Source organism: Mugil cephalus, chromosome 17, assembly GCF_022458985.1.
Source record: "Mugil cephalus isolate CIBA_MC_2020 chromosome 17, CIBA_Mcephalus_1.1, whole genome shotgun sequence".
Classification (NCBI taxonomy): domain Eukaryota; kingdom Metazoa; phylum Chordata; class Actinopteri; order Mugiliformes; family Mugilidae; genus Mugil; species Mugil cephalus.
Genome location: NC_061786.1, coordinates 8,289,355 through 8,313,542, shown reverse-complemented (window position 1 = coordinate 8,313,542; position 24,188 = coordinate 8,289,355). Strand labels below are relative to the sequence as shown.

The following is a 24,188-nucleotide window of genomic DNA, read 5'->3' as shown; positions in this document are numbered from 1 at the left end:
CACCTGAAACAATTTGAACCTAATTGATTTCATTATCGGACTCGGCACGACGTGCGAGGCCCCCGCGCCTGATAGCTCAGCTGGAAATTTACTAAGTTAATTAGAAAAAAATTGATTTTCATATAATTTTTCCCCCTCCTCCTCCTCCTGCTCCCCTCAGCCGCCGTAAAGTCACACGGAGAGAGGCCTGTTGACGACAGCGACGGTGTTTGTGGTGGATGGGAACACAGCGGGTTAGAGGCTCGAACACCGTGAGCGGAGTCGGAAAATTTATTCCACCTTTCAGTGGTAATAGAACATCGTGTGTGTGTGTGTGTGTGTGTTTGACAGATTGTGTTGTAGAATTTCAGGAAGTGTTTTTCCCTCTGAACCTCCACACACCTATATCTCTTCACCTCTTCACCTTTGATGTGCGTGCTCTCACCATCTTGACTTTCCATATAGCGGTCAAGGCAGCAGCAGCAGCAGCAGACGTGGAGCTTAATTTTCCCCTGTAAGGAACACGAGCCTCTAGTGTTCCACCCCGCTGTGAAGCCTTCCCCTAGAAACGGTCTCCCTCCTCGACTTGGGTCGGGGGGGTGGGGGGGGACCCTGGAAATAGGCTTCTCTCCCCCCGCAGCCCCTCCAGGTCACCCTCTGGGAGGCCCCGGGCTCTGTCAGGCCGAGCCAGGCCTCCCATCTCCCGGGCCCTGACTGGGAATCAATCACTGGAGTTGGCTGGGAACATGAGGTGGGGGAGCCGGGTCGATCAATGAGAGGCTCCAGGCCTGTGGGAGCCCTGATGCATGGCCTGACTGCACATACACACCTCTGACTCACACTGAACTCCACCATTTACTCCCATTATTGCTAAGCCCCAGGGCAGCTGTGTTTATGGTGGACTGGCTGTGCAAGACCATATGAATAACATATGACCGGGAAAATTGAGTGATATTTGCAGTTAAAGGGCCTTAATTAGATTCCAACATAATCACACTGAAAATGACTAACTATGTACATCTCCTCTACTCCCCAGTATTCATCAAAGCAAATGAACAAAATGAGTTTTCATCAGCTTCACGTGTTTTCGCTACATATTAATGGAAGAAAAAAAAAAAGCGGCGAAGCGCAGTCAGTCTGTATCAGGGGCCAGAATAGGCAGCCTAATCGAGTCGCTTTACACACTAAACCCTGACTGACCTTTTATGTTCAGGTTTTTATTAAAGGCCAGACATATTAAAGGAATGCGCATATTTCCCAGGGGACGAAACAGAATCTTGGCTGTAACACACGGATTTCACCATGTGTCAGATTCTGAGAAAGAAATGCAAGTGTGCGAGTTTTTATTCGCCCGCACCGAGTATGACTTTGCACACTAAAGGCGCAAGTAAAAAAAAAAAAAAGGTAAAAAACAAAACAAAAAAAAACAAAACAACATTCTTTGAATTGAATGTATGGCCACACATCATATTATCATATATTAGCCAAGTGTAAATTCACAGCATGTCTGTGAATGTCTGCCAGTATCAGCAAAACACACGTGTCTAAGTGTTTGTGTGTGTGTGTGTGTGTGTGTGTGTGTTTGTGATTGGTGTGTACCATCTGTGTCCAGATGTTGAGTAGAGAGCAGGCTGCGTGGACAGCCAGACAGTTGGCAGGCCTTCTGACAGGCCTGTGTTCCTTATTGATAGAGGGATCACAGAGACAGAAGAGTCAGCCGTGCTCAGCTAGGCCCCAATATTGTCCTCTCCGCTGTTATTCATCCCAGTCAGCCAGGAGAAAATGGGATGTTCTGAGCCAAGTTTATAGCTGTCAGATCTGGGCCAAATAGCAGTTGAACAGGTTTCAAACATTTGGAAAACAGGATGAGGAACGTTTGATTTGTCACACAGATGCGGGCAGATTCCCGTACCGCAGCTAAAAAGCTGAAAAGATGTGTTTTTTTTTTTATTTTAAACACAGGTAATAATAACGTTGATCCTGAAGCGCAACAACCGGCGCAGTGGGATGAAACGCAGCAAGGGCCAACATGTTGGCGGAGCGGTTAGACTGGTTCCTGAGTGTTACAAAAATACTGAAAGCTATCTGGCTGCAGCGCAGCTCTCGCTTAATCCGGTAATTTCTCCGCGCTCAGACTGATACAGAATAAAATGACTGCAGAAATAAAGGGCCTCGGATATCGAAAGCCATTTGAGGATAAATACGCTCATAAAAGTCCTTTAAATGTTTTAAAAGACCGTTAAAATATGAACGGAGGACTAAACTTTCTTAACCTTTTTTACAAAATGCATCTGTTGACTGCTTAGTTTCCACTGCCGCCTTGCAAAACCGTCTCCCTGACCCCGCACCCCGTGCCATCTTTCTTCCTGGGGCTCCTGCCAGAGTTATGGAGCAGGCCCGACGTTTATGGAGGGCAGACCCTTTTCCAAGAGCTTTGATCCAGAAAGTTCTATAGCCTATAGTTTTGTAAGGGTCATCCAGGAGGAGCAATGTGGGCAGCAGAGTGTGTAAGTGAAAGCACATTGAGCTGCTGGTTTTAAGGAGAACCTCGGTGCGGAGGCTAGTGCAAAAAAAAAAAAAAAAAAAAAAAAAAAAGGGCCTTGGAGAGGGCGCAGAGGGTTTATAAAGTGCGCGTTGGGTACGTGGGTGTGAGAAAGGAAGAGAAGCACAACATTAATCTGCGAATGAAGAAAAAAAAAAAAGAAAGAAAATCACACGTAAATGAAAACAAGTGCCGGAAAACAGTGAATCGGAGTCCAACCCGAAATTTCAACAGGCAATATCACAGCTCTCATATCTGTCATCTCTCTTTCATCAAACCCCTCCGTCCCGTATACAAATTATTCATGCCAGCAGCTAAATGTATTCATACCATTCTGTTTACTTTATTACTCCACTTTTATTCTGCTCTTTTCCCCACATTTGTTTACAAGAATAAAAGCCCACTCTGACAGAATTATCCCTCTGCACAACAAAAATAAATCACAGCGCTTGCACACACATCATTCACATTCAAAGAGCACAGCTAAATTATAGATGGCCCCTTTCTCCCCAAATATGCATTTCATTAGCATTTCCTTCGCCTGTTGTCTTTTTCTTTTTTTTTTCTCTTTCTCTCAAGCCCGCCTGCGCACACGACCCACTGGTGTGTGTGTGTGTGTGTGTGTGTGTGTGTGTGTGACTGGAGAATGGGAACAGACTCTCAGCAAAGCAGGACGCGTCCCCTTTCCCAAGCCTAATTTAGGATTCAATTACAATACTCTTTAAAAAGCGTCGACTTCGCAATTAATTATTTTAAGATTAGCCTGACAGTAATGGGCCTCCCACTGACGCCAGCCAGCACAAGACTGGCCGCCTGCACCCCAGGACCACTCCATCTTTCCACCTATACCTATATATATATATATTTATATATATACAGCTCTTACTCTTTCTCCAGTCATCCCTAGCTTCTCTCTCCTTCAGTCCTTGCCCACCTTCTCTCCGTCTTCCTCTCATGAGGAAACAAGAGATAAATCCCCCCCCCCCCCCCCCCCCCCCACCTTCAGCTCCCTCTCCCTGTCCTTTCTTTTTTCTTTTTTTTTTCTCTGCGTCCTCCTTGTTGCCGCGTTACACTTTGCTTCCTTTCATGCTGTTGTTTTTTCACCCTTCGTTACTTTGCGTTGCGCTCAGATCTCCTCGGCGGTTGTCGTGCAATTGATATTGCCTCAGTGCGGCGGACTGCTTTTCATGCGCCACGAGGGCCTTTCTCCCACATTCTCCCGCGTCCCCGGGAAACGTTGACGGATGAGCCCCACAACAATGCGCGCACGCGCGCAAACACCGGTGTGCGCACACGCGCGCGCACAACCGTCTGTCACTGCCGCTGCCAGGCGTAAGCGAAAAAGCACGCCGCCCTCCTCCGCCCGCTTTGATTGGAGCCAAGCGAAGCATTTTTTTTTTCTCTCCCCTTTTCCTCTTCACCGCTGCCGCTGCTGCTTCTTTTCCTCACCCCCTACACCGCTATCACCCCCTCCTCCCCCCCACCCAGCCCTGTTTTTTTTTTTTCTCTTTTTTCCTTTCCTCGTTTCGGAAATGAATGTCATCATCCATCCCTTTTTCTCCCACCGCCAGAGCTCCCGCCCGTCACCCCCAGGGGGCAAACCTCAGCCGAAGCCCCTCGATACTGTTTATTTAAATATTTGATATGTAAGCAGTCATAAAATAAATGTCAGAAGAGGGAAAGGGAATGGATATGCGGGGGGTGCGGGTGTGTGTGTGTGTGTGTGTGGGAGTGGGGGGGGCGAGGCCATTATGGGTAATGGTTTCTGATGCGCGTCGCCCTCGCAGCATAAAAAAAAAACACACAACCCCCCCCAACCCCGCCACAGACACGAGCCTGCACACGACAGAGGCTGGAGACGCTGAAGCAACAGGGGAATAAGAGGGGAATAGATGGAGCGGGGGTTTGAACAGTGTGTGTCACCGAGGTAGAGAGTCACACAAGCTGCGCACACACTCGTGGCAACACACTTGTTCGACTAGCGATATGGAAAATAGGCCCTCCCATGCACAATTGACTTCTAATACATTGTATACTCCTCAAAGCATCCATTTGCCAGGCATTGCAATTTCAGAGGCCCTGAAAGCAGCACTTTGCAAAATACCTTTAAAAAAAAAAAAAAAAAAAAACACTCCGGCCTTTAGAAGCGCTCCCCTTCTCGAACAACCAATTCCAACATGTCTGTTAAAGTAACAACACTGCCATATTGAACACCTCTTTATTGACTTCCAAGAATATCCATGTTGGACACGAGACCCGACACTACCCACTGTTTAGACGCCCCGCCGCCAGTGCCATTACGATCACGTGTAAGTTAGCAGCACCCAAAGGATTACACGCCTGTGACAATTTCACCCGAGCACTGATAAAAAAAAAAAAAAAGAAAAAAGAAGAAACACAGGAGGTAGGCGGGGTGAATAAATCAAGCGCAGCCACAAGAGGAAGAGGAAAAGAGACAGAGGGAGAGACTACAGTGAGACTCTGTCAGGGAACAACCTTGAATTTCTCCTTGATGCAAAGATGCTAAAATCCTGCAGATCAGCAGAAACGAGAAAAAAAAAAAAAACACGCGCGCGCACACACACACATCCCCAATTAAGAACAAAAATCATCACCAAATGTTCATTAGTGCTGATGGTGTATCGGCTTGGCATTTCGGGGCCTTTTATTCTCAGACCTTTACCTAACAAGCTCCCACGCCGCAGCGAAGGGCTGCAGCCGGGAGGGTGACATCACATCAGGAGTCAAAAGTCGAAGAGGTGCGGCCGGCTATTGACCCCGTCACCTCTAATTGCCGGATCCCCGTGTGATTCCCCCATCTGTCAGCACGCGGGACGAGTTTACACACGCCTAGCTAAGGCCCATAGTAGGACACACACACACACACACACACACACTAAAAAAAATCTAAAAACTTTTTTTTTTTTTAAATCCTCAAACTCCACTTTACACCTTAATACTCAATCACACACAGGCCCAGTCTCTCGTCACCGATTACAGATTTACATACAACGTTCACATACACAATCGTACCATCCTCAACTGTACACACGCACACATTCTCAGACCTAAACCTGCTTTGCACCCTCCCACGCAGGCGTACACACCTTTTTCATTACCTCATAATCACCTCACCTATCTCGCATAAGGGTCATGTACGAATACGCACGTTTTCATATATATAAGCCTGAGTCTCGTCCACACACACGGCCCCTGCTCCCCTCTGCCCCCTCCAGAGTCCAGGTCGGGGTGCCCTCCAGAGCGCCTCGCCCTCTCCGCTCTTAATTACCACTAATTGGCCCTGCTCGTTTTTTTTTTCCCCCCTCGCTATAATGGAACCATTCATCTTTACTACTTAATGAGTAGGCAGTGTAGTCACCAGCCAAGGTCACCTACAACTTGCATCCGAAAGACTTGGAGACAACAGAGGAAGCAGAGAGAGAGAGATGGAGGAGTTGCTTCAAAATAGAGATGAGGAGAAATATGAATTAGCAGAAGTTTCCGCACGTGACTTTCCTCACTGGAATGAGGCCAACGCGTAAGAAAAAAAATAGAAATAAGTTGAGAAATGTCTGGGAGCGGTGGGAGTCTGCAGTGTCCGACGGAAAAAGAAAGAAAAAAAAAAAAAAAAAACCCACATCACAAGCGGGGGAATTTCCAAAGACGGACTAATTAAAATACCCGGGAAAACAATGGATCCCTCAAAACAAAGCTGAAGGCGCGGAGCAGCGCAGTCAAACCCGAGCTCGGCGTATGGAAATGTATTTTTCAAAATGCATTAAAGAGCCTCCTCCTCTCTGGCTTGTGCACACATAATTATCAAAACAATCACCCCAACTGTCAGCGCAGACTCCAGCCCCAGCGGGTGAGGGGGCAACATGTTAGCCGTCTCAGCCGCCATAAAACATCTAATTAACACTGAATGCTTTAAATATTAGTCCGGCGGCCGCTTTGCATTCATTTCTGCCGTGATCCCAAAAGAAGGTGAGCTGCTGCTGCTGCTGCTGCTGCTGCTGCTGCTGCTGGAAAGCCCCGCCTTAGTGCAAAAGAAAATAATAACCAAGCAGAACAGGGATGGTTTGATTATGATACTCAGGGAAGATATTGTTCAATTCCCAAACTGACACCGGAGTGTATCTGGAGAAACATTTCTAATCAGGAAGAATCAGCTCCACTTGAGGCTTGTTTTAGCTTCATTCCAAAAATTCTCTACCCCAGTCAAGTACTAAAAGTTTTCATGCTACACAAATGCACCCGGGGGACGTGCAAGCCGGGAGAGACGGCAATATCTTGACGCCGTCTACCGAGTGAGCAGCGTAAGATGTCAAGTCCCTGCGACGTTTTCGGACTTTAGCTCCTTGAGCTCCTTCTGTCGGAGCGGTGGCGTTGTGCTGTGGCTTCAGCGTCACGCAGCGTAGCGGAAGCATGAGCAGTCATGTGCTCCTGCAGAGCTGTGGCGATCAGCCCAGCGCGGCAATGTTTGTAAATGGGACAGTCTTCCATGGATTATGTTAATGTGGTATTCCACGCTCCCCTCTGGCATGTGTCTGACATTACAGTAACCTTTGCATGTTTAGCCAACAGTAGCTATGGATGTTCATCGAGGAGGGGAGCGCACGAGCGTGCGCGCCCTCAGAAACACGCGGGGCCCGGGTTGCGCGGGGAGGATTAACTACGCACGGCAAACATCTGCTCCCGCGATCCGTATTGATATCCTTCGCGGGAATTAACATCTTAAAGAAATAAGACATTTGAACTAGCAGAATAAAGTTCACGTGTTGCCGATATCTGATCCGGTTTGGCCGGTTTGTATCGGAGGAGTGGCTGGAATGTAGAGAACAGGTCTGGCTGTATCACGGAGCTATACCAAGGCTAAATTCTCCTCTCCACACCCACTGCAGCAAGCTCGATTTCTACCACGACCTCTCATCCCACATACGAGTATCTCCGGCGAAACACGCACGTGTGTGTGCGTGTCTGAGTGTCCACTATCTTTTGCACAGAAGAGGATGTGGCGCGGAGCTGCTCCCTAAATTGTCGAGATAAAATTGATCTAAATGAAGTAGCGTGCAGCCAGGAGTGACCACGAGTGTCCTGCTATGACCGGTGCTTGTAAAGCACCAATACATTCCAGCACACACAGACACACCGAGGCCCCCCCCCCCCCCTCACACACACACACACACACACCACACACTCAGCTGGTTTTAAAATGGGTTTGGTAAGAAAGGTGACAAGAACTCGTCCGTGGTGGCTGGCGTAAATACACGGTTGACCAGTCGGCACGAAAGACCACACATCTGTGTACGTTCAAGAGCGCTTGTCGATGTGTATGTGACAGAAAATGACAAAAAAAATATCAGAGAAAAGGATTCAACACAAAGAAACATTCTATTTTTGTCTCCTTGCCTATACAGTTTGGTTGTTGTTGTTTTGTATTTGTGTTGTGTGTTTTTTGTTGTTTTTTTTTTAGCCCAGCAAACGGGCCCCACCGTGCCAGCGCTGATTAGGATCAACTCGGACCAAACGGCGAGATGTGTGAGCGGTGCGAGCAGCCCACAGCCTGGTGGAAACAGCGAGAGTCGCGGAGGCTTTGATGTGGAAAGTGACAGACGACGGCGATGATGACGACGATGATGATGATGATTTTGACGATAATGATCTTCTCACGGGCTGGTAAGAGGACGGCGGAGGCGGTGGCGGTGGTGGCGGCGGCGCAATTCGGATGTTAAGTCACACACACAATCACGACAGGGGCTCCAGTGCTGCGCTAGCTATAAGAACAGGAAGTGTTTTCTAAACAGGAAGTACAAAACATCAGCCCGGATTTACAAAACAAGGAGAATCTGCGTTCGTGTTCAGATCGAGAGGAAATGAAACTTCCAACGTAAAGTGCGAATTAAGCTCCTGTCTTGGCTTTTTTTTTTGTTGAGTTGAAGTGTTGGACAGTTAATTCCGTTACATAAAGGGAAAAAAAGGCACGCTGACACATTTGAATCTTCATTAATTGCGGCAATCACAACATTTCTGTCCCACTTCCTCTCCTGACTGGCCGGAGAGCAAAGCGATTAGGAGGCGGCGTTTAAGTAGGAGCCCACAGATCTGCTGGAGATGAATATTCGATAGGATATGCTTGCTGTCTAAATACCTCTGAACTGACTGTTGGTCCCTTGGGAGAACTAGCCTGCTTCTGAGAGGACGGGGATGTAGAGGCAGATGAAAGAGGAGAGGCTGTATTTAGAAAAAGAACAAAAAGAAAGCAAAAGCCCTGAGCACAGAGGGCCATCTGCTTAGAGAGGGTATAGTTACATACCATACATTTTCTTAGTAAACACAAAGACAGGAAGAGCCAGAGGAGAGGGGGCTTCCGTCATTCAGCTGCTCCACGTGGCTAATTAGCATATGCAAAGGTCAGGGTTGGTGGTGGAAATGGGGCTGGGAAAAGCTCGGGCCGCCTCCGAAAGCACCCACTGCCACAACACCTGGCACCAAGCCCACCACACACACACAAACACACACACACAGAGAGAGGGGAGGAAACCCAATACATTTGTGCGCGTGTTTTTGAGGCACGACAACTCATAAATACTTCTTTTTTTCCTTCGCGGGCCTGAAGAGGGGCGAGATCCAGCGGGAGAGGATTTTAACTGTGCTGACATTTGCCAGAGTTCGCATGCTGAGTCTCTCTCCCTCGCTCCCTTTTCCGTCTCTGTAAACTTGGCCCGGTCCGTTCGTCAGAAGCCAGCGGCCCTCGGAGTGAGTCACTTCGAAATATCGCCTACATTTCTACATCTCCGGTCCTCCTATGCTCTCGTTCTCACGAGTCCCCGCTCAGACGGCGCGGTAGACAGCAGCTGAGGCTTCATGCATGGATGTACAGTGTACACAGATTAAGATTAATGCTCAACAGTATTGAAATGTGGAATGCGTTCAAATGCTTATGAACTTTTTTTTTTTTTAGAATCAAGGTTTTGTTGGACTCATCCTTTTAGGGTTATTGTGCCCCTTCAAGGGGACATAAAAGAAGACGAAGCACTCGTTGTTAGGTGCTTTGTCTGTGGCTGTTTCTAAATCAAGCAAGAATAAATACTACAAATAATAGGTCCACAGTTTAGAAGCCGAAGTGATGATCAAATCGAAACCATTTCGTCCATATGGAGAAGTCAAATTCTCCCACGTGGACAATTAAATTTCTTCCCCTAAAAGCTGCTTTGGTTTTTATTTTTCCGCCTCTGACACAGGAGGCTCGGAGAAGACAGAGCTGAGAAACAGCTGACACAAAATCAACACCCGCTCGCAGTAATTAAATCCTTTCTTCGGGCCGTTTACACACCAACCTTTGACTCCAGGGGCTGTTGTGAATGCATAGCAGGGCCGGATAAAAAAAAAAAAAAAAAAAAAAAAAACTCAAACAAAACATTACAATTAGTTTATTAGCCAGCTAATAATACACAAGCTTACGTCCAGTGATGCAACAGGACTGCATATATATTTTTTTTCTATTATTGTTATTTTTCAAAATCTGAATTAATTGGTGTTTTGTGGAAACCGCATGCAGTCCGGGGATAACCCCGGACTGCCAATTACCTAAGCAGCCTCTGTGTTTCATCCAAGGAAGATGAAAAACGCTGCGCGGGGCCTTATCGGGCGCAACAGAGCAAATTAAAATTTCACCCTAGTGTTGCTAATCAGCGCTACGCTGGCTGGCCGAGACTGAGATGTAAACAAAACAACATAAACAAAACGACTGACGTGGAGGAGGGGGCCCGGGCGGAGAGAGAGGGGGGCGGGGAGGACGGACCGCGACCGTGCTGCTGCTGACGAAAGCGCCTCGGCGCGCTCCTGCCGACGCACACGCTGAAGGACACGCACAGACGGAGAGCTGAGGATACGGAGAAGCTGCCCGAACGCACGCGTGCACACAAGACGCACACCTCCGTGCCCATTTCCTGACCAGACCCCATGGGCTGTCGGTCTGATGCAGAACATGTACCATAAATTAAATTCCAGCAGCCACAGTCGGGCCCATCACTATGCGCAGGGCTCCCTGAGATAGCCGCATAATACAAAGTGACATTGATGCATTGCTCCCATTATAAAGTCTTTGTTCGTATCACACTAATAATTCATAAGAGAGGAATGTAAACAGTGTGCACTGGAGAGCACTGCGAGCAGGGATCATTTCAAGGTAAGCACATTACCAAGGATGGGATATGTAGGGTGGCTCTTTGATATTCAGAGCTTTGATTTCAATTCTAAAAAAAAAAAAACACAAAGTTAAGCATAATAGTGATAAATAAGATATCCATTTGTTTTATTAGGTCAGATTTTAAAAGAGTTGCTGCTGTAATTATCAGAGCAACACCATGTATTTTCTCGTCATTATTATCTGCTAATTACTTTTATTGTTGTGTGGTTGTCTTCTGATTAGCGGGTAGCAGACGGATGTGTGTTACATATAGGGAGAGAGGGAAAATGCTGTTTCATTTGCGATGTAAACTTGAATAAATCATTAGGCCTGCACATACGCTGCAGGTACATATGTGCCGATTGAGACGTGGATCTGTGTTTACAGCAGCTGACACGCAGACAAACATTTAGTGGGTTGTTAACTAAACGCTGAGCCGCTGCTCGGCTTTCCTTCAATCAGATATCGGTAACACGCAAAACTGGGACAATGTCAGAGCAGCTTTCAGGGTGCGCCGGTAAATATCTCGTGCACCTTTGAGGTATGCACACGTGTGTACACACCTTCTTTGTTTTGGTGAGGCCGGAGGAGCGAGTGTGAGCGGAGAGAGGGTGTGTGCGTGGGAGGGGGGGTCAGCGGCGTAAACGAGGCGCACTCGTTTCGTTCACAGCCTGCTCCCGAGGAGAGGCAGTGGGGAGGGAAATTGAATTTGAAAGAGGGGGAAACCGTGCCAACAGGTGACAGAGGTGCGCTTCGACCAAACGCGCTCTGAAGTGAAGCGCAGTCATATCACGGGGCCAATTTGGAGGCAGCATTATGCACTACACCGCTCACCTCTTTTTTTTCTTCTCCACACAGCCTGTCAGTGCACAGGAGAGCGGTGCTGCCGCTCCAAATATGAATTAAACATAGGGCTTTTGTAGCGTGAATACACTGCTGCTGAAATGTTGGTGGAGTCAAGAAAAAACAGAGCAAGCACATGCACTTACTGCTGAAGTGGAAAACTGCAAAGAGAGGGGGAAAAGTGCAGCATTAAATGTTAAATGTAAGACTTGTTTTTAGGGGGGTGGTTTGTTAGAATTGTCTGCGGTAAAAAACTGAGTCTGAACATCATCACACGGAGCTCGTAATACGCGATCTGAGACTCATTAGAAGGTCTTGGAAACATATACTTTATATAATTAAAATCCAATCTACACAGTCACTAATAATTATTGTACAGTTTAGATTAGTGGACGTTTCTGGTGACCATCTTATCAGCTCATAATGTGCTACGATCGATACTACAGCGCACCCTCCCACGCTGAAACCTTCACCTCATTTCCCCGGCATCCAACACAAATTGCCTTTGATTGAAACAATGTAGGCTAATGAACTGCTTTTGTTTTCTGAGATGCAGATAGTGTAAGCTACGCTCAACCACCTTGCCCTCCAGTCGTCCAGATGTGCCATCCAGCGGTGCGCATAATTTAGTGCATCAAAAAACAACCGCAGAGTAATGGCTGAGAAATGCTGCGATGGAGTTCTGAATCCACCGCTTCCCTTGGCTGTAGGTCTGTGCGCTGCTGACAGCAGCACAGAGTACAGGGCCCACCCAAGGATCCCTGAATGTAGTCATCCCCAACAATAAAGAGGACTACTTTAATAATCAGTATCACTTACTTCCTTTCCTCCACTGTTACTACAAAAGAACCACTATGAAGGTAGCGAACCCAAGCTGCAGCAGTCAGGAGTTTCTGTGAATAAAAGTGTATTTCTTGATATTTTAAAATATAACTCTGTTATATTGATTGAAATAAATTTTGGGAAAAAAAATAAGTGTGTTTGGCAGTTCCTTAAGGGTGCTTCTGTTATATCAAATGTGGGAAATGCTCAAAATTGAGCATTTAATTTAATTCTACACTCAAACACATTATCTACGTTCTTGTCAACTCAGTAAATATAAAATATTTATCAGGAGCAGTATAACTGCCATAAAACTTCAATTACTCCGTTGGGCGGCCTTCCAGCCTGGAGTATTCCCACGAGACATGTACGCAGCATCGCTACAGCGCCATGGCCTAAGATCCCTGGGAGCATCCTCTTTCTCCATGAATGCAGTCTGCCCAGCGGGGCCGCGGGGAGCCAATCAGATGGCAGGCTGGGTGTCAACTGCCGAGCCAGGAGTGTGCACAGCTTCTGCCCAGTTTACCTCCACTATTCAAATTCCGAGCAGAGAGCTGCACGGGAATAAACGAGTGCGCACAGGAGCGCACCAGCTCGACACGGAGCGCACGGAGAAGGACATGCGGTGTTTCGACGGCTGTTTTTAAGGACATTTGATTACTGAAATAAGCTAAATAAACAAATGGGGAACATTGCAAAGACTGGCGTTAATTCTATATATTTATGCGCTTTTCTGTATGAGTGTTACATTTATTCGACGAGCGCCTCGAACACAACACGCTGTCAAAACGGGGCGTTTCGAAACGTGTCTGACACCACGTCGGCAGAGGTGAATCTCTGGCCTTACTGTTTTTAATAGGGATAAAATTACAAATTACAGAAGAGAACACAAATACATGCGGTGACAGAGATCCCTAGCAGACTAATAATTAGTGAGGCAAAGCCATGAAGATGATATTTTTAATAACTAAATATTTTTCCTCACATTTCTTCTGTCAACAGTCTGAATAACACGTTGTATACACACGACGTCCCCTTGAAAAATATTTAAGTTTCACATCAGTACTGGAGACGTTTCCATCCACACAAACTGCATTTGTGATCCGCACATGCTGCATATTATGAGAGACGGTGCTGCGCTCTGAACGCCCAACTACACCAATAAACAGCGTGAGCGCACTGATTGAAGTTTCCAAAAACTCACCTGCGTCCTGCCGAGGCCTTGTCCTCCGTTTCCCGGGTGCATTGAATGCGGATGGCTCCTCTGTTGCCCTCCCCAGTGGGTCGTGGTGGCTCCGTACTGGGGCCCCACGTCTTTACCCAGGCCCATGCCGGCTTGCTGCTGAGCCGTGGGGCCGCTGTAGTCTTGGTAGGCACCACCGTAGCCCCGCATCATGGGGCTCGGGGATGTCAACAGCTGGTTGAGGGTCGGGGTGGCCCCTGATGGATGCTGCTGCTGCTGTTGCTGCTGTTGCTGTTGCTGCGTTTGTCCCGGGAACCTTTGAAAGCCACCCGAAGCGGCCCCCAGGGGAGACTTGCCGTGGCTTGCGGAGGAGTTGCTGCCCATCATCATGTTCCCGGGTTGCCGGCATCCAGAGGGCCCCATCATCCCGTAGGCCCCGCCGCCGTAGCCCGCCCTGTACGCTGGATACTGGTTGTACTGGCTGTTGTGGTACCCTGCTTCGTGGGAGTTCTCTATGCTGTTATGTGCCGAGGAGTGCGTTATCCCCATCCCACTGCTTTGCTGCTGCTGCTGCTGCTGCTGCCCGCCATGTTGCTCATAACAGGGCCTTGGAGTGTAATAGTTGTTGTTAAACTCGGAGTTGTTACTAGGTGGACCCAAGTTAGTGTGTTCATACCTGGTATTCATCATCCTCTCCGAGGGTTTACAGGTGAGGTCCCCCTCACCTTTCCCTGGCATGTGCTGCTGCTGTGGCTCCTCCTGGCCCCCCAACAGGTTCTCTTTGCCGCCGTGGTGTTGGTGATCCATACTTCTGTCCCCACGGGGCACCTGGCCGTTATTGTTGGCCGTGTTGTTACTTTGAATCTGTCGCTGCTGATGTGGCGCAAACTGGCCGAATTGCGGCGGCGGCTGCTGCTGCTGCGACGGCGGCGGCTGAGACTGAGGGGGATCTCCGGTCCCTACACATTTCAGCTTGTGGTTCGCGATCAAACCCGTTTCCATCGAGGAAGTGGTTGAATTAGTCGACGCCGAGGCGGACGTTAGGTTATTCCCAGCCTTGTCGTGGCCGTCCGGAGCGCTGTGAGTCGTGGAAGTTGAATGGACCATGCTGAGATCGTTTCGGCGGTGATGGTCTACATTATTCAGAGTCCCATCTCCGGCACCCAGCATCGGTCCACTTCGCTGTACTGTCCCTCCTCCTCCGGATTTCCCCGAATTGAGCTCCGGACCCAAACCGCCGGATAATTTCTTATTTTTGTTACTAGTTCTGGTCGGAGCCGATGCCACTTGCGCAGCCATGGTCACTCCAACATCTCAGCGCGCAGTGACAGCAAGCCCCGACCAGCCTCGCACACAGAAAAATAACACGAGGGGAAGAAAAACACAAGCTGGGAGGTGGAAAAAAAAATATATTCAGTGGAAAAGGAAGCTTTGTTCTAGCGCTGGCGTTGCTGTGGCGGTGAAACGGTGCGTCAGTGAGGCTTCATGTTGAAAGTTTCTCTGCCAGGTTTAAACGAAACTTTTTCCTTCCCCCCTCCGCCTCTCCTCCATCCCGGTTCTCAGTAATATGTAGCAGCGTCTCCCGGAGCCCTTGTGGCCCAGCATGGCATGAGAGAGAGCGGGCTCTACCAGCTTATCCACCTCCAGGGCTCCGGCGCGCCTCACATGCAAAATCCGGACTGGAGTAGCGAGCCATTACGCGCGGCGCAATTCAACCTTTCTATGTTTTGACATCGCTTTCCAGATACGTTTTACAAAAAAAACACCATAAACTGCCGCGGCGATTTAGTTTTATATGACACGCATCTCCCTGTTGCAATTATAAGGCCAATATCTATATCACAGCGGCTCAGACGATGAAGAAATGGCGCCTTATTTTATTTAAAATTGCACGCCATTTTTTAACCGTTGTGACGGGACGATCCTTTCCAAATTACGCACCTAACACGCTCTCTCCTTCCACGCCGAGCGTTCAAATAAACATACTCGCACGCGTTAAGTTTTCGAGTTTCTGCGCCGTCATCCAGGCCTGATTTTCCTTCTCCCCACCCTCTCTGTCCCTCGGCTCAAGCCAGTTCTCTGCAGCTCTGACAGCAGTCGGACACGCAACCACAAGCGGTGCGCAATAATGTTGCCATCGGAATAAGAATGTTATCCTACTTTGTAACAGCTATGATGCTGAAATATTTGCACCACAGCTCCGGCTTCAATCACTACTCTGCAGCCTGAAAAGGACTAATGGTTCCTTTCAACAAAGAGGCATTCTGCAATAAGAGGGGAGCCACTGAAAATATCCTAACTATTAATATATAGGCCTATTCCGTGTGGTACGGACATAAACTGGTACTGGGTATGACTCGGTCACCATAAACTGTTAGTCTCCATCAGAATGTAATAATGGAGGAATATTAGACCTATTCCTCATTAGAGTCTTATTTGAATAGAAGGCCACATCCCTCAATTTCCTTCATTGGATTTACTTTGGCAGAGAGGAACTTCTCTGAAATTGTAATGATTTCAAAAAAAAAAAAAAAAAAAAAAGGTGGGAGAAAAAAAAATCAACCCCAGGCTGCAGTGCAGGACCACACAAAACCAAAGTCTACAAGATATGCCATCCCCTCAATGGTATTCAAACATGAATGTAAAATAGTGCTTAGTAAAGAAGCCAGGGTGTCTGCTGGGACTTGAATGAGCAGAGGGTCCGCTTTGATGAGATCAGATGCATTTGATCAACAGAGGGAGCTGCGGATGAAAGAGGGATGGATGGGGAGGATGGGGCGTGCGGGGGAAGGATGGGAAGAGAAGGATTTTTTGGGGATGCGAGCAGTGCTGAGGACGGCCACGATAATGACGGCGACTGCCGGTGGCAGGAACAAGTGTGAGGATGGTGACAATGACGTGGCGGAGGTAAAGGTGGTGACCACACAGGTGACTACAGGGGTTGTGATTACTGTATTTTCCTAACACCTAATTGTTGCTTTATGTCCCGCGTGTTTGAAACAAGGAGGTAAAATTCGCCCTGCCTCAAAGGATACTTTGTGTTTGGTGTGGGATAACTCACTGGAAGCCATGTCCATGACAATGGGAAGACACCTGCTGGAGATACAGGGTTAGTACAAGCTGGAGGTTAAAAAAAATGTAAACAACACATCTTTGTTTCAGCAGGACATACAATATTGTAAAAAAAAAATGTGTTGTTTTTTTTTCTCACAAAGCTTTATATTTATATTATTGCAAGTCGGCTAGAGGCTTAATCCCATATTTCCAAATCTCCTCATTGGAGACAAATAAAAGAGAGTGACATCCCTGGAAACCTTGCCTTTATGAGCCCATATGGCAGAGAATAAAAGCTCTAACGCTGTTATGGTCCAGCTACAAAGTAGCTCCATGGTGTTCACCATTCAATATGCCGAGGCCCAGCCTATAGCATCAACACGACCAGATGGCTATTTATCTACAGAGCACCCCGAGACGAGGTTACATCTCCCTGACGGTGTCTCTGATAGACAGGGCCGACCCCGGTGTTTACGTATGGACAAATATCACCTTAAAAGATTAAGAATCCCTGCCCATTCAAACTAAACACACATCACTAGTTATGCCCACCACTTCTGATTAGTACAAGCCTCATCCACACCTTTTCCGCTTTCTTTACTTTGTACGAGCGACGGTTCCGGCTCCCATCAGCATCCCGGATCAAAGCTCCGGCGCTGATCTCATCTAGAGCAACACTAACGCCGACAGTGAGGGGACCTGGGGCATTAGCATATTCTATGATGGCGCTCGGCTTTTCAAGCCGTTGCCTCGGCTGCAGCTCTGGGTGTGCCGCGCTGTGGCTTTGCAACTCTAATTTCCCTCTCTCGCTCATTAAAAAAAGCCCACTGTTCTGCTATTAATTCGCAGACACACTGATCTGTTTGAATGGCGAGGATGGGTGTGTGTGCCTGTGTGTGTGTGTGTGTGGGAGGAGGGAGGTGGAGGAGGGCAATGGCTCAGCGCATTTGCATTTATGTTTAATTTATAACCTTCAGGGGCCCCCTGATGCAGCAAGATTGAAACAATAACTCCAGACAAACACAGGGAAGAGAGGAGGAGGAGCCGGAGGAGGGTGGATGGAATTAAAAATATACAGATCTGGGATGTTATGTGCTTTGAATGTGTGTGTTTGTGCGCGTCGCTGCCGTCTATGCACCGCGCGCATGAATTTCACCGAGCACTCGGTCGTGCATCCTCATCAAGGTGCATCTGCAACACACACACACACACACACGCACACGTGTGCTGACAGAGAGGCAGAGGTCTCCAATCCGCGGGGGGATAACATGCCACGGTGAGTGTCTGTCAGGGGGAGAGAGCTGGAGCCTGTTCCGGGGGAGTCTGCAGGGATCTCCCCCTTAGCAGCACAGAACAGCACAGAACAGCAGACAGCAGCAGCAGCAAGCCTGGCCAAGCACAGAAAGTGGGTCAGCTGAAAACACACACAAACACACACACACACACACTGAGCTCAGATAGATGCAGCCCTGGTGTCACACTGTGGGTGTGTTTGAAAGGAGAAGACAGAAAGAGAGAGCAGAGAGAGAATGCACAGATGATAGTTTGAGGGAAAGAGCGGCAGCGCATTTTGCATTAGAGATGTTGGGGGGTGTTTAGGATGAAGGCTGGATGGAGAAGAGGGATGGGGTGAGGGGGTGCAGCTGAGAAAAAAAAAAAAAAAAAAAAAAAAAACGCAGCCAGCCATTGTGAGCACACCCTATGGAAGTGCATCAAATTGATCCATAGTCTTTTCATTTCAGGCTTGGGTAAATAACAGCATTTGCATTGATCATTCTGCAAAACCAGGCAACGATGGGCTTGGGAGCGCACGGTTTGCGCGTTCCTGTGTGTGTGTGTGTGTGTGTTCGTGTGGCTGCTAACAAAACACATCTCTTATTCCTTTCTGCTCCTCGCGGAGCCGAGGGCCTCACCAGAGCCCTACAAACGGCTATGATGGATAAAATGTTTTCAACAACACTTCAGAGGAGTGGATGCTATTGTGTCCGCCCGTACGCTGAAACACAGAATCATAGAATTCCCAGGACGCCGCATGCTCTATTTATGTGTTATGAAAAACATGACTCAAAAGAAAACAGCTATGCTCTACTTTCACTGTCAGCCATCATGTGAAGTGTGAAGAGGAGGAAGAGGATGAGAGCGAGATACAGACGGGGAGAAGCAAAGCAGAGGAGAGTGATTTTCTTCATCCACAGATCCTATCCTGATGGTGACAGGGGACCGGGCTCTCAGAAACCCCCCACCCTCCGCACCTCCACCACTACCACCCCCCTCCCCAACACCCCCCACCTCTGATGCCTGTCACTGCAGCTCTCTCCCTCCCCTCTCCTGACTGGAGGAGTGTGTGAAGTGTCCCCCGAGAGGCACCGACTCAAAGACGGTATTTACAAGATCCACACTGAGCCCACTTTTAACTGCCTGTGAAGAACTTCTCCCGCCGCCTTTGATGTGCCAACCTAATGGGGAAGAGCTCGCCGGCAGTCATTGCATATGTTAGCGAGTCAACGCGAGCTAATCCGCTAGCATGGCAAGGTAGACTTCATGCTGTTTGCAGTAAGTGCACACTTCAAATGCTGTATGGCTTCGGTGCATCGGCGCTCGTTTAAAAACACCCCATCGGCGAACGCGCTCTGATGCCAGGCGTCAGCTTTTACAGCAAATTAGTGGCACCAGAAGCTCAAGACAAGGACTTAAGCTATTTCACGGCGGAGTTTTATGATTCTGAGTCGAAATAATGACGGTCAAAAGTCAATCAAATGAGCATTTTACAGTAAGCGCATTGGACGCTGCAGACATTCTTCACTTTCTAGGTGTCATGAGTGATATCAAAAACAACACTTAAAACCAGCCGAACGACTTTCTCCTCATCAGTGACAGGTCAAAGGTCACATGACACATCTGAGGCCCTGTTAACAATAAACACACGATTCGGCGGAGGGAAAAAAAAAAATGAAGCGCGCCCAACTTAGTTTTATCCTTAACAACAGCAGCAGCGAGAAGGAAGGCTTTCATAACAAACACAGGCATTTGGAACGATTTTGAATTAGGCTAATTAGGTTTGTGTTTTGTTTGTTGTTCAGGAGGCATGATCAAAGTGATATTTCACCAATTTGTGTCAGCACGGGAGGAGAGCAGGAAGAGTTTGGAGAACGCTGCCTATTAATCTCCTCAGGTTCGGCGCACTGTGCGTTAGGGACGGTAATCAAAACAAGAAAATTATGAATAATGAAAAGTGTTGATCAGAAATGAAACAAAACAGTGGATTTGTGTTTTATTAGCGGTGTATTAGTAACAGGATTGGACCCTGCGTGTTTTTTTCCCCTCCTTATTTTCTAGCTCTTTAAAGAGGGTGGGGGGGCTACAGCTTCAGTGTGCGCTCACTCCTCCATGCTTAGCCTGAGTGGAAGAGGGAAAATCAAAGAGACGTGGACGGCTTGACCCAGGAGCTCAAAGTCTGAGAGCAACCGGCTGTTTTGATCTTATCTAATATTTATGAATAACTTCCTTGATATTTCCTTCACTCCATGAAGCCGTCCGCTTTTACAGTGTTACACAATGATGTCTTAGAGGGGCAATGGTGGAGATCAAACGGGGCCTGGGCTCAGGATACAGAACGCCCTCTCTCTCTCTCTCTCTCCCTCTCTCTCTCTATAGCCTGGGAGGAAACGCAGCAGCGAGCTATCTAACGCTCTGTGATTGAAATACAAGCTCCGCTAGACTGCAGCATGCGGTGAGATGATATTTGTATTTGTGTCTCTGTCAAAGGAATACGGGCGCAGAAGGGAAAACACTGTCACCATTTGCGCATAAAGATGTGCGCGTCCGTGTTCCTGCTTGTGACTGCATCCTATACGTGTCTGCCAGTGCGTGTGTGTGTGCTGCCTGTCTGCATCCCTGGCTTTCACCGACGCAGCTGCCATAGAATCATTCCAGGCTGTTTGGATCAGTGACGGCCTCAGATGCTTTTCACCATCTCTTCACAAAAGTCAAGTGTTCTCAATATGTTATTTGCCCAAAGTGGCCTTGTTCCAAGGCTCTATTGTTAGCCTAATGGAGGCTAGACGACACTAAGACTCTAATTATGGACACCAACGATCAGCCCTGATAATATTGCGAGTAAAGTGGGTAATTTGTGGCTGTTGTGTTGAAGGGTTGAGGGGAGGCGAAGAAAGGGGAGGTGGTAGCGACGGCGGTGGCGGCGGCGGAGAGGGAGGTGGGGAAGCTGTTTTCTCGTGTCATCGCCCCGTCGTCCGTCACCCTGATCATTCCCCCCCAGAGCAGAGAGCCAAGACGTGGGCACCACAGGGGAATATTAATGGACTGTGTGACATTACGGTTCCCGCCCATTCAAAAGGAATGTTCCATTACATTATGGACCATCAACAGGTGATTTCTCGCCGCTCGCCAGGCTTCACTGGAGTACACTCCTATTTCATAAAGTGCCCGCACGTCACAGCTCAAGTGCCCATTTGTCTCATTTAATACAGATATTAAACATAGAGTAGACCTGTGCTTATAGATCAGGAGCTTGTTTGTCACCAAGCTTGCACCTGTAGCTTTCCTAATATTTAGCTGAGAGATAATCCAACAATAGTCCAGATTTGACTGAAGGTCTGAATACAAACTAACCCTAACCCTAGCCCTAGCTCTAACCCTAACCCTAACCCTAGCCCTAGCTCTAACCCTAGCCCTAGCTCTAGCCCTAGCCCTAGCTCTAACCCTAGCCCTAGCTCTAACCCTAGCCCTAGCTCTAACCCTAGCTCTAACCCTAGCCCTAGCTCTAACCCTAGCCCTAGCTCTAGCCCTAGCTCTAACCCTAGCCCTAGCTCTAGCCCTAGCTCTAACCCTAGCCCTGATTTCATAGAATAGTGACAAGTCATTCCTACATCACCCCCCACCCAACTGCTCAAACAACTCAAATCTAAGGTTGGTCAAGGCTTGGCCATGGCTTGAGTACAGCCAGAGGAAAACAACCTATGACGATCAATACAGTGCAGCCCCAGCGCTGGCAAGGCAGCCACCAAAGCAACTCAGCAAGCCTGTGCCTATTCTGTCAACACCCAAAATCAAAGCCGCTCTCCCTTGAGTGATCTGTCCAAACAATTAAAATGGAACCTCTTTGTACCATCACACTTAACATGTCAGACAGAAAAATGAAAGGAGCCCCGTGTATTGGAGCTGCGCGCCGTGACGCCTCCTCTGACAAGCCCCACGGAGAGAGCGTGCCGCGCCGCAGGAATGACGGCACTGTTCAAATTTTAAATATGTTTTGACACAAAATCAAAAGTTGCTCAGCATTATGGGGTAGAGATTCCCCTTTTCCTGTGTGATCACTTATTAGACCCCTAGGTGAACGAGGCAGAAATACTGACACCTGAATATTCTCTTTGCACTTTCTTTGACGTTTTTTTTTTTTTTTTTTTTTTTTTCTTTTAGCAGATCCGGGAATCATTTCACATTGTGAGATATGATTTCATACTAAGATTGAAGCTCTGATCTCTCCACATCTGAGGCTCATGAAAAGCCACCAGTGATCAATGAGGATTCCTGCATGTGTTGCTGGGTTTTTATCTCCCTCGCAGTCTCCCTTCTTGTGTCCAAAGCTAGGTTCCATTTCTGATGATAGTAAAGTAGAAGATTTGACAGATTTGCTGTTGCAGCTCTGACAGTGAATGTTGGGCTTTTTCTAACAGTCTTGAAAATACACAGATCTCAAGTTACTAGGGTTTTTCGGTTTCATTTGAAAGCTGATTGGCTTGATGAATACTTGACGTATACCGAGAGCACAAAAACTAATCATCCGACCAATCCCATCAATCAAAATAGCTGCCATCTGACATCTTTTTGTCATATGACAATGGCGCTACGTGGCGAATAATACATTTTCCTTTCACATTAATAAGCTTGAGTGGCTTTAAACATAATGGGAAGCAAGACTATTTCATGGGCTTTCACTGTACTCTATACATAATCCCGAAGATGAAATTCCTAATCTTCTACCAAACAGGGAAGAGGTTTTTAAAGCAAGACCCCAATTATGCCCAGCCACAAATTAGCATGTTTAATGCAGCAAAATGTTTTAATAAAGAATAAAAGAAAGGCAGCAGAAAACAAAAGCCAACTGGGTAATAAGATTATCTCTGCCAGGCGCCCAGTGCACATCATTGTAGTTCACACAAATGGAAGAGATTATAAGTCACATTCAAAACAGTCTAATCCGTGAAAGACTCCCGATATGATTCCTTTCTATTACGTTTGGTGACTGAGTGCGATGGATTTATCTGAAATCCTGAGGAGTCTTTAAAGTACAGTTGGACATAAAGGCAAAGAGCCAGTTGAAGATTAGTTGAATCCATCTGTGATAAGCTTCAGCAGTTTGGCCACAAACAGAGATAAACACAAATCTGAAGACCAGATGATGTAAGACACATTCGGTAGCTATAGATTATCCCTGCAGATCAGGAATTTACATAATGTAGCAAAAGCGTCACCGCTTTCCAAAACACACAAATGCAGTATTTACTAGTTTCTGCCGAGATGTTGTAGTGTTTTAAAGTTTTTAGCAAGTTCCGATGTGACTCAGCGCCACCCTAACTACTGTTTCAGTGGTCTTAGTCATTGCTGTAGGTGTTCCTCCGCTGCGTCCCACTGCTCTCGGGGCTATTACAGCCTCCCTCATCCCTGACCTCCCCTTAGTTTCTGACAAGGTCAAACATCTCCCATTAGGGAGAACCAGGCGTTGCCTTTTGCCAGAGAAGTATCCAAGTCGTACATCGTGAAGGTCAGGGGCTGCATAATGAACTGGAAAATGTCAGTTATATTACTCCCCATTTAAATAGCGGATTTTCCGGCACCAGGAACAAGGGTGATATTTACCCTTTTTCCTGCGCAGGCCCGGAGCAAAGAGTCCTCTTAATCCAGCTTGGAGTGTGAAATTGAGTCGTATGTGTGAAGGAATGTGATTTCCTGGTTCCCGAGATGAGTGAGTCTGCTACGTTATATTACACCACAACCTTCACCAAGAGGAAAACATGAAGAGAAAAACGGCAAAACCTTTTTCCTTGTGCTTTAGCCGTGCCCCCAGCTTTCAAAGAGACAATCCTAATTATCACGTTTTGGATACTGAACTACAGCAATCATTACAGTGAACTTAAGAGGGAAACGGCTAAATAACATAATAAACGTATGATTGATATTTTTCTAATGCCAAAACATATGCCCACTGAAGTGACTAAGCAAATCCTAATTATTAGTCTGATTATTCGCATTTCCCAGCACATTTACACACCGGCAGGAATGTCAACGGCCGCATAAATTAGCGTGAGAATAAAACAGGAGAGGCGACAAGGCTGAGATGACAAAAGGGCATCCAAAGGAGAATGTTAATAATGATTCCTCTAAAACAATTTCCATTAATTTTCAGCCTTCTCGCCAGGGACTAATATCTACACGCCCGAGGCAGGTTTAAATTGCATAGTCTGCCTGAGAAAGGAGACGAAGACTCCCCAGTGTCCAGCTGCTCTCATCAGAACAGGAAGACTCGAGGAACACCCGGGAGACGGCGCCACAATAGTGGA

General features: G+C 47.5%; 1 protein-coding gene across 7 annotated transcripts in view; it reads right to left on the bottom strand.

Annotated features, from left to right (window-relative positions):
• Positions 1–24,188, bottom strand: part of LOC125023248 (AT-rich interactive domain-containing protein 1B-like) — a 207,662-nt gene that overhangs the window by 162,199 nt on the left and 21,275 nt on the right. For 2 of the 7 annotated variants that reach the window (XM_047610391.1, XM_047610390.1), the window contains exon 1: positions 13,579–16,217. The exons of 1 other annotated variant lie outside the window; for it this stretch is intronic. In XM_047610391.1, the coding sequence (XP_047466347.1) occupies positions 13,579–14,856 (1,278 nt within the window). In that variant the 5' untranslated portion in view covers positions 14,857–16,217. Of the gene's footprint in view, positions 1–13,578; positions 16,218–24,188 lie in introns of those variants that run through there. 4 more of the 7 variants (XM_047610388.1, XM_047610389.1, XM_047610392.1 and 1 more) reach the window with 3 other exon arrangements.